Consider the following 17,012-nt stretch of genomic DNA (forward strand, 5'->3'; position numbering starts at 1 on the left):
ACACATACACACACACACACGTATTACTGTGTCTATAGATTATCATCACTGCAAATAAATATGAAACAATTGTGAAAGCAATATACACATCCCATGCCTCTAGTTTCACAAACACTGACTGTAGAGACAGTTTGAGCCAAACTGAGAAGGGGGGGGTGGAACAATCAGTTTTCAAAGGGAATTTAGAAACAAAGACAAAGTAAATAAATTAATATGTATCACAAATTTCTTTTATTTTACTTAAAGGGACATAAAACAGGTTGAGATCTGTGCATATCCTAAAAGGGCTAATTAATTAAAAATAGTTTGCATTAAAAAAATTGTTTACAAATTACTGGCAAGTATTTTTAAATAATTTAAAAAAAAATAAGCAAAATGAATTACACAGCTAAGATGCCTGGAGAAGCCAACTCCACCCCCCTTATCAGTGTTTAGACACAGGCATTGTATTTCAGTTGAGTTCACAACTTCTAGGCGTGCTCCAGCAGATAATCCCTATGCATTTTTGCATTCTACCAAAAGAACAATAGATATAGATACAGCCATAGAAAGAAATGTGGGGGGAGTTAGAGCTTTACAATTCAGAAACTAGAAAGAAAGGGTTAATGGCGAGGCACTACAGTATACATTTGCAGGTAAAGTAATTAAATTACATATTATTATATTTTGTCTCTATCCCAACTTGTTTTATGTCCTAACATTTTGACCTAGAAAGCAAAAATATTAACTCAAGCGCTATCAATTGCGCTTCTATTTTTGTGCTCATATTGCAAGTCCAAAGTTATTTTTTTACAGCCGAGCAATATAGTATAGGGCACACTAACATATGTATGTCAGATAGTGTGGGTGTGCTAAATCCTTTACAAAATAGACTTCGAGTGCTAAACCAATGTTGTGCTAAGCCGATGGTCTGCTAGTAGTGGAGATCGTCTTCTGTGCTATACTATTAAGAAGAATGATTTTACTTTTTACTTCAGGTCTTAAAAAGCACAACATTTCATATAATTATTTTGGATTATCTTCTAGCGCATCAATTAACTCACTACTTGTAAAACTAGCACTGTGGTGCTTCCTGCGCTATCCATTAAAAGTATAGGGTGCGCATAAAAAGTTTTGGCCATGTTATGATGATTTGGCAAAAATATTTAACTATCCACTTGTAATGCCAGATTGTGTATTATTTCTTGCACTATCAATTGTGCATCACTTGTAAATTAGCCCTTTATTAAAAATTCAGTTTTGAGTTGAATGTCCTATAGAAGATTTCAGAAGCACAGGTGTCTCATACCTATTGCATTTAAGTAGTTTCACTGGCTGATGTTTAATAAGATCCTCCTCAAAGCCATTCAATAATATGTAGACATCTGGCATTTTTCTAAACCTGGATAACCATTGGTAATACTCATGGTTTCCATCAGAAGATTTATAGTATCTATTTCAGACAAGGGCTTAATGTCTTTTCACTGACAGATAATTTGTCTTTTCTAGGATGTGCAGAAAAAAGCTATAAATGTTTGCTTAAATCCAAGTAGATAGATAGATAGATAGATAGATAGGTAGGTAGGTAAATATATAGGTAGGTAGGTAAATAGATAGATAGGTAGGTAGATACATAGGTAGGCAAATAGATAGATAGATTGATAGGTAAATATATAGATTGATAGGTAGATAGATAAAGATAGATAGATAGATAGATAGATAGATAGATAGATAGACATATATATATAGACAGATTAAAAAAAATAGTTGAGGTTTTTTACTCTCATCCGCATACATTTTCACAAGAGACTGCTAATATAACTCCCAGACATGAAGGAGGAAGTGTGACTGTCTGACCAAAGTTATAGCCATCTGGAAAACAGTATATAAATTGCTGAAGACATCTTAAATGTACCTCTCTTGAAAATGTAGATTGTGTTTGCTTATGAAAGATTAGCATTATAGCTCACTTTATTTTTTTAACTGCGTTTTACATATAGTTGTTAACTCTTTTTTTGCCAGAATGCTGCAACACAGGTATTCAGTTACATAAAAGTAATGTATGTATAGGACAGAAAACAGTAATTTTGCTTTTGTTTTATTACTTAAAGCCAAATAGCTTTACATCGTTGATTTTTAATCTATTTATATTTATAAATCTATTTATTTATTTTTTCTTCTCAACTCATCCAAAGTGCTTTTTTTTTGCATTTTCATCACTGTTTCATAAGCACAGACCAATTTTATTATTGTAAGATATTTATAATTGTTTCAAGAGACGCACACATCAACTAAACAATGATTTTCTTTGATGCAATCACAAGACATGCTAGTAGTCTCAGCCAAAAGTACAGACGCTTCTCCAGTTTCTAGACTATTGATTGTCATTTTGTTGCATCATTCAAACATATTCTGACTTCTTCGCCAAAGAAAATGCTATTGTAAAAATAAATTGCTCTGTTTCCATTGGCGTATTAAGGTTTTGTGCTGCCCTAGGCACTCAAAATGCTGCTGCTCCCTATGCCCCTCCCCCTCTTTAGGCCTTTTTAGCTGTGATATTTTTTGGTCAGGGAGTAAAGTGATTTTTTTATGGCATTTTCAAAATAAATGTTCACACACACACGCACACAGTCACAGATACACACAGAGTTATACACACACACACACATACACACACACACACACACACACCTATCAATGCAATATACAAAAAACAAACACAGATTTCTTGAAACCATACTTCCCCAAACACAATACTAAGTTCTGAAAGCCAGCAGGGCTAAATGCAATAGCTAGCTGAATAAAAGAAAGGTTCAGAGCTACCTCTAAACTGTAAGCTCCATGGGCAGTCTCTTATGCCCACTAGAATGTAAGCTCTTTGGGCAAAATCTCCCTTACATACCTGTATAATGCTTCTAAAATAACTGTAAGCTTCTTACTAATATAGCCAGAAAAAAAGTGCTGCCCCCTCCCAATCTGCTGCCCTAGGCCGGTGCCTTGTTTGCCTAGGCCAAAATACGCCCCTGTCTGTTTCATTAGAAAATTTTATTTTAAATAAATTCAAATCTTCTATTATGTGTTTACATCCTTCAAAAGGGACATTGCTCTTTTCTTAAGAACAAAGTTAGTGTCTCACAAATGTTTGGTTGTTGATTACTTTTAAAATCTTGTGTACTACATTCCCTAGTAACACCTATGCTACTGCCGCTGCCCTCTATTCCCTTTGTCACCTCTTCACATCCCTATATCTGTGAGAGCCCAACCATTTACTTCTTGGTTACCCCCTTTGTTTATTTTCATTAATAGACAGGTGAAGGTGACATCCTAATGAAGGATCTGCATGCGGAAGAAGGCGGTCGCTGTTGACATTCGGCTCTTTTTCGGAGCCGGATTTATTTTTTTGAAAGTTCAAAACACGAAGACCTGTGCAAATCCAAATAATGAGTTGAAATTTCACAAGAATAAATCTGGCTCTAAAAAGAGCGGGATGCCACGTGCGGCCGCATTCTTCCACATGCATATGTCTACTCATTAACCCTCTCTAGTATCTTTATTTTTCTGTCATCTTTTTTAATATATATTCTTCTCTTTTCTCTGTGAAGACCCTCAGATGCATAGACAAAATCGCCTAGCTCTACACATGCAGTCGTGTAGATGCTAGCTCTTACTTATCTCTTTTTAAATGGCATCTTGCTACCCATTTCATCTAACCACTTTATTCATCTTATAAATAGTCAACACTATAACAATATTGGTTTCAGCTGTAATAGAAATATGGAGGTTTTTGACAGGTATCAAAGGAGTGAGCGGACATGTCAATAAGTAGAGTTGAAGAATTTGTTAAATGGACAGTCTACACCAGAATTGTTATTGTTTTAAAAGATAGATAATCCCTCTATTACCCATTCCCCAGTTTTGCATAACCATCACAGTTATATTAATATACTTTTAACCTCTGTGATTATCTTGTATCTAAGCCTCTGAAGACTGCCCCCTTATTTCAGTTCTTTTGACAGACTTGCAGTCTAGCCAATCAGTGCCTGCTCCCAGATAACTTCACGAGCACAGTGTTATCTATATGAAATACATGAACTAACACCCTCTAGTGGTGAAAAACTGTTAAAATGCATTCTGAAAAGAGGTGGCCTTCAAGGTCTAAGAAATTAGCATATGAACCTCCTAGGTTAAGCTTTCAACTAAGAATACCAAGACAACAAAGCAAAATTGGTGATAAAAGTAAATTGGAAAATTGTTTAAAATCACATGCTCTATCTGAATCATGAAAGTTTTTTTGGCCTAGACTGTCCCTTTAATGTCTATCTGTCTATCTGTCTGTATATCTATCTAGCAATACTGTAGGACACTCCATGAAATTTAAACTTATTATCCCTCCCTACTAGATAAATACAAAAACAACCCAAACTCACATGGCTTTTGAAACAGGATTTACTCATGACGTTTTACAAACTTACACCCTTCCGCTAGATAATATGGCTAGGGGAAGTGGTGAGTTCCTTTAAATATCATAAAGAAATCAGATATGAGAAAATCCTCTGGTTAAAAGAAAATCATTTATATCTGGTGTTTCTACCTTATCTTAATAGGGCCAAAGTAAGAGGTCTATGGTCTCAAAATTAATTACGCTAAGTAGCATGGCCTCCGTTTTATTTATATTGGCTTATGGCAGGAAAAGGCTCCTCAGTATTTACAGAAGAGTTGAATATCGATATCAAGCTGAATCAAATTAAACACTTAAGTCATAGTAAATTATGTGGGTATTAAAGAGTGCATTTATATAAATGTAAAGAGTTTCATTTAAAAAAAATACCTAAAAAGTATATTTTTAAAGTTTAAAATCTACTTAAATTTTTGCAGCTGTCTGCCCTGTGTAAAATTTTATTTTTCTACGATGGCAATGTGGGATGTACAGCTGTGCCACATACCCCATAGCTTTCACTTGTAGAATGATGTTGTGCCTGTGAAGGAAGAGACGGAGGCTGTACTGCCCACATTGTCATTGTAAAAAAAATTAGTTTTACACTGGAGGTGGCTGGCTCCATGCGTTTATGTAGGTTTTACACTTACACTTTAATAGTAAATCATGCATCAACAATATCACAATGTGCTTTAAAAAGGAACAAAATATATTGTAACCATTGTTCATAAGTAGGTAGCAATGAATAACTTATTATGCTTTGGTATTGTTTCCAGAGGATTATGCTCACTTGTGCAACATCCATACCCAAGGATTCAGGCGGCCTTATGGAGAAGATGCATTAATAGACTTGCCGCACCACTATATTCCACAGGATCCCTATACTCTTGATGATAGTAAGTTTTTGTCTGTTCAGTTCTAAGCAAAATGTAAGAATGTGCCAATTGTTTTCATTTTCTACTGCTAAATTAATATTACTCTTGTTAATAGTTCTAATGTTTGTTGTCATGGAATGAAAACGAGAGCTATATAGGAATATGATAGAAGATGCTCATAATTGTATTTATTTGTCAACCAAGTTTCTCTGTTGTTGCCTTCGTAGACTATAGAAACAGTTATGAAGAGCTACAAGCAGAGGAGTGTGGAATACTTAACGGATGTGAAAATGGAAGATGTGTTAGAGTACAAGAAGGTTATACATGTGATTGCTTTGATGGCTACCACTTGGACATGGCAAAAATGACTTGTGTTGGTAAGCATTACCATTTGGGATTGAACAATCATAGTTTCATTGCACATTTCTCATGGCAAAGGTTTGGAACTTTTTTGGGGGGGAAATCAAGGTTTATCAAATAAAGTCAGCCATTTACAGTCAATGCCAGCATGTAATATTTTCTATACTTCTTCAAATCATATTATACAGGGCTCAACATTTTCACTAGCCATTGGCGAGTGGAAATTTAACAGTGGCAAGTGAAAGTTAGTGAGTGAATGTCTACAAATATTATCTAAAGAGATATTATATATCCATGAAAGGGCAAGGATATGTTATTCGTCTAGGGATATAGGGACCTGAATAGTGCTTAGACAAGATTTGAGAGAGAAAGATTGTAAAGAGAAGATATGGCCTGAGAGAGAAGGGAGTCAACACTCTCTGCTTTCTCTCAGTTCAACAACTTGGACTCACCAACCCTAAGTTATTGACTACCTATTGTAGTGGAAGTTGTCCTAATCTTCTTGTATGGTGCCCGAATGTTTTTTAGAAACCATATTCTTCTAAGGCAGGGAGTATGTTCTGTTTAAACACATACTAAGAGTTGAAATTTGTGTGGATTCCCATAAACGTACTATTAGGGAATGCACACTATTTAATACTGTTTGGAAAAGTTGCAAACATATTTCACTACTCTTTTAATAGACACTAAGTACCTTTCATTTTATTTACAGATGTCAATGAATGCAATGAGCTGAACAGTAGGATGTCCCTCTGCAAGAATGCTAAGTGCATTAACACAGAAGGGTCGTACAAATGCGTATGTCTGCCAGGCTATGTACCATCAGATAAGCCTAACTACTGCACAGCACTGAACTTGGAGAAAGACGACAGTGAACTGGAATAATTCAGGAACAGATCCATTTTTTTCTCAGCCCACAAACACTGCACTGTATAAAGGAAAAGTTGATGTGTATGTTACTTGAGGTGAAGATGGAAGAGAATCAATAATACTTTGATGTGTGGAAAATTACATTCAAAGCTTATGTCTTTGAAAGTGGAATGTGATGGAAGACTTAACCTACAACAGATTCAATAAACTATCAGACCAAATGGACACATTTTGTCTACAGAGGATACCACCCAATTATATTGTCTGAACATGCATACATGTTTTTGGAAAATAGACAAAGTATTGATATTTTAAACCGGTTATTATTATTTTGTAATATTGCTTATTAACTTGCATTTAAATAGCGGTGGTAGATTTTGTAACACTTCTTGACGATGCAGCACATCTGGATACTGTAGCATTTCAGAACGATCGAGATGAGAGAAAAAAATTTTTTTTTGGTGCAAATATTTTTATAGGGTCATTTTCTGAGAACTCTTTCACATGATAATGCTTTTCTTTGGAAACATTGGTCAGTGACATTTTATAAACTCGTCTGCCCCGTGGAGCATTCTTTTTTTTATTTCTTTTGTACATCTTGGCTTGAAATATCTATCCGTTTTTTGTACTCAGCCTTTGTCTTTTACTGCACTTAAATTCTATAGAATTTTTCTTGCCAAGTTTCAAAGCTGCTAGAGAACAATTGCATTCGAATATGTACATTTAATTAGATACATAAGTGCCCCTAAACTCATTTTTAATGTGTAAATTGAACATGAAAAACAATCTTGTTTGAGTTTATTAAAGCTGTATATTAAACCTCAATAATAAAAATTCTTTTTATTTATATTTCTTTCTTTTTTTTATTAACACATGTATTAAACTGATAAGGAAGATCTATTAAATACTCATTGGTTATTCTAGTTTTTAAGTCTCTTAATTATTTTACTGAAATTAGCACTATATTAATTATATGGTATTACAACAGTATGACCTAGATCACAAATGGAGCACAAAAATATTAGCGCTATTGTGCAATAACATTGCTCGAATGCATTAAGTGCTTCTATGTTTGCGCTAACACTACATTTCCAAAGTAATATTTTATCGATCAAGTGATAGTCTAGTGTGCGCTAATATCTGCATGTGAGATTGCACAAGAGATCTAAATTCCATACATAAAAGACTTATATGGGCAAGGCCGGATTGGCCTACCAGGGACCTAGGGTGCCTATATAATAACAATGTTGCACTTTTTTTTAAAATACAAATATAATATAATTCAGAAAATAAACTATTGGGGGAAGGAGTACCCCAGTAATCCCCTTTGAGAAAAATGGGGCATGTGCATTCTACCGACTCAACAGAAAAATAGGGCTGCTTTTTATTCCCAGTACGGCCCTGTATATGGGGGTTCTACAGTAAAATTCATGTTGGATATCCTAGTTACATAGTAGATGAGGTTGAGAAAAGACAGAAGTCCATCAAGTTCAACCTATACAAATCTTAATATCTTTACAATAAATGCACCAGTTGATCTTTAATTAATCCCATAAAAAAGGTAACCCATTTAACACAACCATTAATATCCCTTAATTCTGTTTCTAGACAGAAATTATCTAAACCATTTCTCCAACATTGGTGTGTCCGGTCCACGGCGTCATCCTTACTTGTGGGATATTCTCTTCCCCAACAAGAAATGGCAAAGAGTCCCAGCAAAGCTGGTCACATGATCCCTCCTAGGCTCCGCCCACCCCAGTCATTCTCTTTGCTGTTGCACAGGCAACATCTCCACGGAGATGGTTAAGAGTTTTTTGGTGTTTAAATGTAGTTTTATTCTTCTATCAAGTGTTTGTTATTTTAAAATAGTGCTGGTATGTACTATTTACTCTGAAACAGAAAAGGATGAAGATTTCTGTTTGTAAGAGGAAGATGATTTTAGCAGACAGTAACTAAAATCGATTGCTGTTTCCACACAGGACCTGTTGAGATGAAGTAACTTCAGTTGGGGGAAACAGTTAGCAGACTTTTCTGCTTAAGGTATGACTAGCCATATTTCTAACAAGACCATGTAATGCTGGAAGGCTGTCATTTCCCCTCATGGGGACCGGTAGCCATTTTCTTAGTTAAACATAAAAGAATAAAGGGCTTCAAAAAGGGCTTAAAGGACTGGTTAGACTTTTTTCTGGGGCTAAAACGATTGCTTCACTAGGCATATTATGCAGATTCTAACTAATTATTGGTATTATAATCTTGGGGAACGTTTAGAAAAACGGCAGGCACTGTGTTGGACACCTTTTTTCAGATGGGGGGCCTTTCTAGTTATAGACAGAGCCTCATTTTCGCGCCATTAATGCGCAGTTGTTTTTGGAGAGCAAGGCATGCAGATGCATGTGTCAGGAGCTAAGAATCACTGAAAAAGCTTATAGAAGGCGTCATTTGGTATCGTATTCCCCTCTGGGCTTGGTTGGGTCTCAGCAAAGCATATAGCTGGGACTGTATAGGGGTTAAATGTAAAAACGGCTCCGGTTCCGTTAATTTAAAGGTTAAAGCTCTGAAATTTGGTGTGCAATACTTTTAATGCTTTAAGACACTGTGGTGAAATTTTTGGTGAATTTTGAACAATTCCTTCATACTTTTTCACTATTCAGTAATAAAGTGTTTTCAGTTTGAAATTTAAAGTGACAGTAACGGTTTTATTTTAAAACGTTTTTTGTGCTTTGTTGACAAGTTTAAGCCTGTTAACATGTCTGTACCATCAGATAAGCTATGTTCTATATGTATGAAAGCCAATGTGTCTCCCCATTTAAATTTATGTGATAATTGTGCCATAGTGTCCAAACAAAGTAAGGACAGTAATGCCACAGATAAAGATATTGCCCAAGATGATTCCTCAAATGAGGGGAGTAAACATGATACTACATCATCCCCTACTGTGTCTACACCAGTTATGCCCACACAGGAGGCCCCTAGTACATCTAGTGCGCCAATACTTATTACCATGCAACAATTAACGGCTGTAATGGATAACTCCATAGCAAATCTTTTATCCAAAATGCCTACTTATCAGAGAAAGCGCGATTGCTCTGTTTTAAACACTGAAGAGCAAGAGGACGCTGATGATAACTGTTCTGACATACCCTCACACCAATCTCAAGGGGCCATGAGGGAGGTTTTGTCTGATGGAGAAATTTCAGATTCAGGAAAGATTTCTCATCAAGCTGAACCTGATGTTGTGACATTTAAATTTAAATTAGAACATCTCCGCGCACTGCTTAAGGAGGTGTTATCTACTCTGGAATGATTGTGACAATTTGGTCATTCCAGAGAAATTATGTAAGATGGACAAGTTCCTAGAGGTATCCGGTGCCCCCCGACGCTTTTCCTATACCCAAGCGGGTGGCGGACATAGTAAATAAAGAGTGGGAAAGGCCCGGCATACCTTTTGTTCCCCCCCCTATATTTAAGAAATTATTTCCTATAGTCGACCCCAGAAAGGACTTATGGCAGACAGTCCCCAAGGTTGAGGGGGGCGGTTTCTACTCTAAACAAACGCACTACTATTCCTATCGAAGATAGTTGTGCTTTCAAAGATCCTATGGATAAGAAATTAGAGGGTTTGCTTAAAAGATTTTTGTACAGCAAGGTTACCTTCTACAACCAATTTCATGCATTGTTCCTGTCACTACGGCAGCGTGTTTCTGGTTCGAGAACTAGAAAAAATCGCTCAGTAAAGAATCTTCGTATGAGGAGGTTATGGACAGAGTTCAAGCGCTTAAATTGGCTAACTCTTTTGTTTTAGATGCCGCTTTGCAATTAGCTAGATTAGCGGCGAAAAATTCAGGGTTTGCTATCGTGGCGCGCAGAGCGCTTTGGCTAAAGTCTTGGTCAGCGGATGTGTCTTCCAAGACAAAATTGCTTAACATTCCTTTCAAAGGTAAAACATTATTTGGACCTGATTTGAAAGAGATTATTTCAGACATCACTGGGGGGAAAGGGCCACGCCCTCCCACAGGATAGGTCTTTTAAGGCTAAAAATAAGCCTAATTTTCGTCCCTTTCGCAGAAACGGACCAGTCTCTAATTCTGTATCCTCTAAGCAAGAGGGTAATACTTCACAAACCCAAACCAGCCTGGAAACCAATGCAAGGCTGGAACAAGGTAAGCAGGCCAAGAAGCCTACCACTGCTACCAAAACAGCATGAAGGGATAGCCCCCGATCCGGGACCGGATCTAGTGGGGGCAGACTTTCTCTCTTTGCTCTGGCTTGGGCAAGAGATGTTCAGGATCCTTGGGCGCTAGAAATAGTTTCTCAAGGTTATCTCCTGGAATTCAAGGAACTACCCCCAAGGGGAAGGTTCCACAGGTCTCAATTATCTTCAAACCAAATAAAGAGACAGGCATTCTTACATTGTGTAGAAGACCTGTTAAAGATGGGAGTGATACATCCAGTTCCAATAAGAGAACAAGGAATGGGATTTTATCCAATCTGTTCATAGTTCCCAAAAAAGAGGGAACATTCAGACCAATTTTGGATCTAAAGATCCTAAACAAATTTCTCAGGGTACCATCGTTCAAAATGGAAACTATTCGAACGATCCTACCTACTATCCAGGAAAATCATTTTATGACTACCGTGGATTTAAAGGATGCGTACCTACATATTCCTATCCACAAGGAACATCATCAGTTCCTAAGGTTCGCTTTTCTGGACAAGCATTACCAGTTTGTGGCACTTCCATTCGGATTAGCCACTGCTCCAAGGATTTTCACAAAGGTACTAGGGTCCCTTCTAGCGGTTCTAAGACCAAGGGGCATTGCAGTAGTACCTTACTTGGACGACATCCTGATTCAAGCGTCGTCCCTGTCAAAAGCAAAGGCTCATACGGACATCGTCCTAGCCTTTCTCAGATCTCACGGATGGAAGGTGAACAAAGAAAAATGTTCTCTGTCCCCCGTCAACAAGAGTTCCCTTCTTGGGAACAATAATAGATTCCTTAGAAATGAGGATTTTTCTGACAGAGGTCAGAAAATCAAAACTTCTAAGCTCTTGTCAAGTACTTCATTCTGTTCCTCGTCCTTCCATAGCGCAGTGCATGGAAGTCATAGGTTTGATGGTTGCAGCAATGGACATAGTTCCTTTTGCACGAATTCATCTAAGACCATTACAACTGTGCATGCTCAGACAGTGGAATGGGGATTATACAGACTTGTCTCCGACGATTCAAGTAGATCAAAAGACCAGAGATTCACTCCGTTGGTGCTGACCCTGGACCAATCTGTCACAGGGAATGAGCTTCCGCAGACCAGAGTGGGTCATTGTCACGACCGACGCCAGCCTAGTGGGCTGGGGCGCGGTCTGGGAATCCCTGAAAGCTCAGGGTCTATGGTCTCGGGAAGAGTCTCTTCTCCCGATAAAACATTCTGGAACTGAGAGCGATATTCAATGCTCTCAGAGCTTGGCCTCAACTAGCAAAGGCCAAATTCATAAGGTTTCAGTCAGACAACATGACGACCGTTGCATATATCAATCATCAGGGGGAACAAGGAGTTCCCTGGCGATGAAAGAAGTGACCAAGATAATTCAATGGGCGGAGGATCACTCCTGCCACTTGTCTGCGGATCCACATCCCAGGAGTGGAAAATTGGGAAGCGGATTTTCTGAGGTCGTCAGACATTCCCATCCGGGGGAGTGGGAACTCCATCCGGAAATCTTTGCCCAAATAACTCAATTATGGGGCATTCCAGACATGGATCTGATGGCGTCTCTTCAGAACTTCAAGGTTCCTTGCTACGGGTCCAGATCCAGGGATCCCAAGGCGACTCTAGTAGATGCACTAGTAGCACCTTGGACCTTCAACCTAGCTTATGTATTCCCACCGTTTCCTCTCATCCCCAGGCTGGTAGCCAGGATCAATCAGGAGAGGGCCTCGGTGATCTTGATAGCTCCTGCGTGGCCACGCAGGACTTGGTATGCAGACCTGGTGAATATGTCATCGGCTCCACCATGGAAGCTACCTTTGAGACAGGACCTTCTTGTTCAGGGGTCCATTCGAACATCCGAATCTGGTTTCCCTCCAACTGACGGCTTGGAGATTGAACGCTTGATTTTATCAAAGCGTGGGTTTTCAGATTCTGTAATAGATACTCTGATTCAGGCTAGAAAGCCTGTAACTAGAAAAATTTACCATAAAATATGGAAAAAATATATCTGTTGGTGTGAATCTAAAGGATTCCCATGGAACAAGATAAAAATTCCTAAGATTCTACCTTTCTACAAGAAGGTTTGGAGAAAGGATTATCTGCAAGTTCTCTGAAGGGACAGATCTCTGCTTTATCTGTTTTACTTCACAAAAGACTGGCAGCTGTGCCAGATGTTCAAGCATTTGTTCAGGCTCTGGTTAGGATCAAGCCTGTTTACAGACCTTTGACTCCTCCCTGGAGTCTAAATCTAGTTCTTTCAGTTCTTCAAGGGGTTCCGTTTGAACCCTTACATTCCGTAGATATTAAGTTATTATCTTGGAAAGTTTTGTTTTTGGTTGCAATTTCTTCTGCTAGAAGAGTTTCAGAGTTATCTGCTCTGCAGTGTTCTCCGCCCTATCTGGTGTTCCATGCAGATAAGGTGGTTTTGCGTACTAAGCCTGGTTTTCTTCCGAAAGTTGTTTCCAACAAAAATATTAACCAGGAGATAGTTGTACCTTCTTTGTGTCCGAATCCAGTTTCAAAGAAGGAACGTTTGTTACACAATTTGGACGTAGTCCGTGCTCTAAAATTCTATTTAGAGGCTACTAAAGATTTCAGACAAACATCTTCCTTGTTTGTTGTTTATTCTGGTAAAAGGAGAGGTCAAAAAGCGACTTCTACCTCTCTTTCCTTTTGGCTTAAAAGCATTATCCGATTGGCTTATGAGACTGCCGGACGGCAGCCTCCTGAAAGAATCACAGCTCACTCCACTAGGGCTGTGGCTTCCACATGGGCCTTCAAGAACGAGGCTTCTGTTCACCAGATATGTAAGGCAGCGACTTGGTCTTCACTGCACACTTTTGCCAAATTTTACAAATTTGATACTTTTGCTTCTTCGGAGGCTATTTTTGGGAGAAAGGTTTTGCAAGCCGTGGTGCCTTCCATTTAGGTGACCTGATTTGCTCCCTCCCTTCATCCGTGTCCTAAAGCTTTGGTATTGGTTCCCACAAGTAAGGATGAAGCCGTGGACTGGACACACCAATGTTGGAGAAAACAGAATTTATGCTTGCCTGATAAATTACTTTCTCCAACGGTGTGTCCGGTCCACGGCCCACCCTGGTTTTTTAATCAGGTCTGATGAATTATTTTCTCTAACTACAGTCACCACGGTATCATATGGTTTCTCCTATATATATTTCCTCCTGTCCGTCGGTCGAATGACTGGGGTGGGCGGAGCCTAGGAGGGATCATGTGACCAGCTTTGCTGGGACTCTTTGCCATTTCCTGTTGGGGAAGAGAATATCCCACAAGTAAGGATGACGCCGTGGACCGGACACACCGTTGGAGAAAGTAATTTATCAGGTAAGCATAAATTCTGTTTTTTAAATGTATCTAAAGTATTGGCATTTACTACCTCCTTAGGTATTGAGTTACACAATTTGATTGCTCATACAGTAAAAAAACATTTACGTTGCTGGAGATTAAATCTTCTTTCCTCCAGCCTTAAATTGTGACTTCTTATCACAAACAATTTTCTTGGAATAAACAGAGCATATGCTATCTCTGTATATGAGCCTTTAATATATTTATATAAAGTCATCATGTCACCTCTCAAGTGCCTTTTTTCTAAATAAAACAGACCCAGTTTGGCTAGCCTCTCCTCATAGCTTAAATTCTCTATTCCCCTTATTAGTTTTGTGGCCCTTCTCTGAACTTTTTCTTAGTCTGCAATGTATTTTTTTGAGATTGGTTCCCCAGAACTGCAATCCATACTCATGGTGAGGTCTTACCAGGGATTTATATAGTGACAGAATTATGCTTTCCTTTGTAGCATCAATGCCTTTTTTAATGCATGCTAGTATCTTATTAGCCTTAAAAGCTGCCACCCTGCATTGTGCACCTATATTTAGCTTGTTATCTATAAGTACTAACAAATCCCTTTCCTCCTCTGTTTTGCTAAGTCTATTCCCATTTAAATAATAGGTTGCCTGCTTATTTGTACTACCAAAATGTAGAACCTTGCATTTTTCAGTAGTAACTCTCATTTAGCTGCCCATTCTTCTAATTTGTGTAGATCCCCTTGTAAAGCAATTTCATCCTGCACTGACCTAATGACCTTTCACAAATCTGCAAAAATAGAGATGTTGTTTTTTAATCCTTCCTCCAAGACATTAAAGGACAAGTTAACACAATAGATTTGCATAATCAACAACTGCATGATAAAAAAAACAATGCAATAGCACTCAGGGGTAGATTTACTAAGCAGCGGATGCTGCTATCTACCTCCGTACTTTCAGGCTTTCTGGAAATGTAAGTTAAGAAGCAGCGGTCATAAGACCACTGCTCCTTAACTCGCCCGATACCTCTGAGGCAGCGGACAGCAATCAGCCTGATCGGGTTGATTGACACCCCTGCTATCGGCAAATGTGCAGGGGGCGGTACTGCACTATAATAAATGCTGACACTGTATGCTGTCAGCATTTATCAATGTAGGACAGACATGATGTGCTACAGCGGATCATGTCCGCCCAAACATGATAAATCGGTCCCTTAGTCTGAACTTCAAATGAGAAGTAGATTTTTTTTCTGACAAATTTCAGTTATGTCTCTTTCTCTTGTAAGGTCCACGGATCATCCATTACTTGTGGGATATTCTCCTTCCCAACAGGAAGCTGCAAGAGGATCACCCACAGCAGAGCTGTCTATATAGCTCCTCCCCTAACTGCCACTACCAGTCATTCTCTTGCAGCTCTCGACAAGATAGGAAGTAGCTAGAGAGATGTGGTGAATTTATGTAGTTTATCTTCAATCAAAAGTTTGTTATTTTCAAATGGTACCAGAGTTGTACTGTTTTAGCCTCAGGCAGAAAGTTGAAGAAGAGTCTGCCTGTGGTTTTTGATGATCTTAGCAGGTTGTAACTAATATGCATTGCTGTTCTCACACATAACTGAAGATATGAGGTAACTTCAGCTGGGGGAATGGCGTGCAGGGTCTCCTGCTATGAGGTATGTACAGTTTAATTTTTTCTAGAGAAATGAATATGCTAGAAAATGCTGTTAATACCGGATTTATTTAAGGTAAGCCTGATTACAGTGATTTAATAATGACTAGTATCATGCTTGCTGTAAAAGGTAATATTCTTATTACTTTCTCACATTACTGAAAATAAGATAACATTTGCTGGAAGTGTTTAAACGTTTTTTTCTACATATTGGTGATAAAACTTTATTGAGGCCCAGTTTTTTCCACATGGCTGGCTAGATTTTGCCTAGGGTTAGTTTCTCCAACATAGGTGTGTCCGGTCCACGGCGTCATCCTTACTTGTGGGATATTCTCTTCCCCAACAGGAAATGGCAAAGAGCCCAGCAAAGCTGGTCACATGATCCCTCCTAGGCTCCGCCTACCCCAGTCATTCTCTTTGCCGTTGTACAGGCAACATCTCCACGGAGATGGCTTAGAGTTTTTTAGTGTTTAACTGTAGTTTTTATTATTCAATCAAGAGTTTGTTATTTTAAAATAGTGCTGGTATGTACTATTTACTCTGAAACAGAAAAGAGATGAAGATTTCTGTTTGTATGAGGAAAATGATTTTAGCAACCGTTACTAAAATCCATGGCTGTTCCACACAGGACTGTTGAGAGGAATTAACTTCAGTTGGGGGAACAGTGAGCAGTCTTTTGCTGCTTGAGGTATGACACATTCTAACAAGACGATGTAATGCTGGAAGCTGTCATTTTCCCTATGGGATCCGGTAAGCCATTTTTATTCAGACAGTAAATAAGGGCTTCACAAGGGCTTATTAAGACTGTGGACATTTTCTGGGCTAAATCGATTCATATATTACCTATATTTAGCCTTGAGGAATCATTTAATCTGGGTATTTTTGTTAAATAATATCGGCAGGCACTGTTTTAGACACCTTATTCTCTAGGGGCTTTCCCTAATCATAGGCAGAGCCTCATTTTCGCGCCGGTATTGCGCACTTGTTTTTGAGCAGCATGACATGCAGTCGCATGTGTGAGGAGCTCTGATACATAGAAAAGACTTTCTGAAGGCATCATTTGGTATCGTATTCCCCTTTGGGCTTGGTTGGGTCTCAGCAAAGCAGATACCAGGGACTGTAAAGGGGTTAAAGTTAAAAACGGCTCCGGTTCCGTTATTTTAAGGGTTAAAGCTTCCAAATTTGGTGTGCAATACTTTTAAGGCTTTAAGACACTGTGGTGAAATTTTGGTGAATTTTGAACAATTCCTTCATACTTTTTCGCAATTGCAGTAATAAAGTGTGTTCAGTTTAAAATTTAAAGTGACAGT

At 38.4% G+C, this 17,012-nt stretch overlaps 1 protein-coding gene across 6 annotated transcripts in view; it reads left to right on the forward strand.

Annotated features, from left to right (window-relative positions):
* Positions 1-7,366, forward strand: part of LTBP1 (latent transforming growth factor beta binding protein 1) — a 596,328-nt gene extending 588,962 nt beyond the window's left edge. For all 6 annotated transcript variants that reach the window (XM_053711864.1, XM_053711861.1, XM_053711862.1 and 3 more), the window contains 3 exons: positions 5,191-5,310; positions 5,517-5,666; positions 6,362-7,366. In XM_053711864.1, the coding sequence (XP_053567839.1) occupies positions 5,191-5,310; positions 5,517-5,666; positions 6,362-6,534 (443 nt within the window). In that variant the 3' untranslated portion in view covers positions 6,535-7,366. The remainder of the gene's footprint in view (positions 1-5,190; positions 5,311-5,516; positions 5,667-6,361) is intronic.
* Positions 7,367-17,012: the final 9,646 nt, after the last annotated feature.

This window comes from Bombina bombina, chromosome 4 (genome assembly GCF_027579735.1).
Source record: "Bombina bombina isolate aBomBom1 chromosome 4, aBomBom1.pri, whole genome shotgun sequence".
Taxonomy (NCBI): domain Eukaryota; kingdom Metazoa; phylum Chordata; class Amphibia; order Anura; family Bombinatoridae; genus Bombina; species Bombina bombina.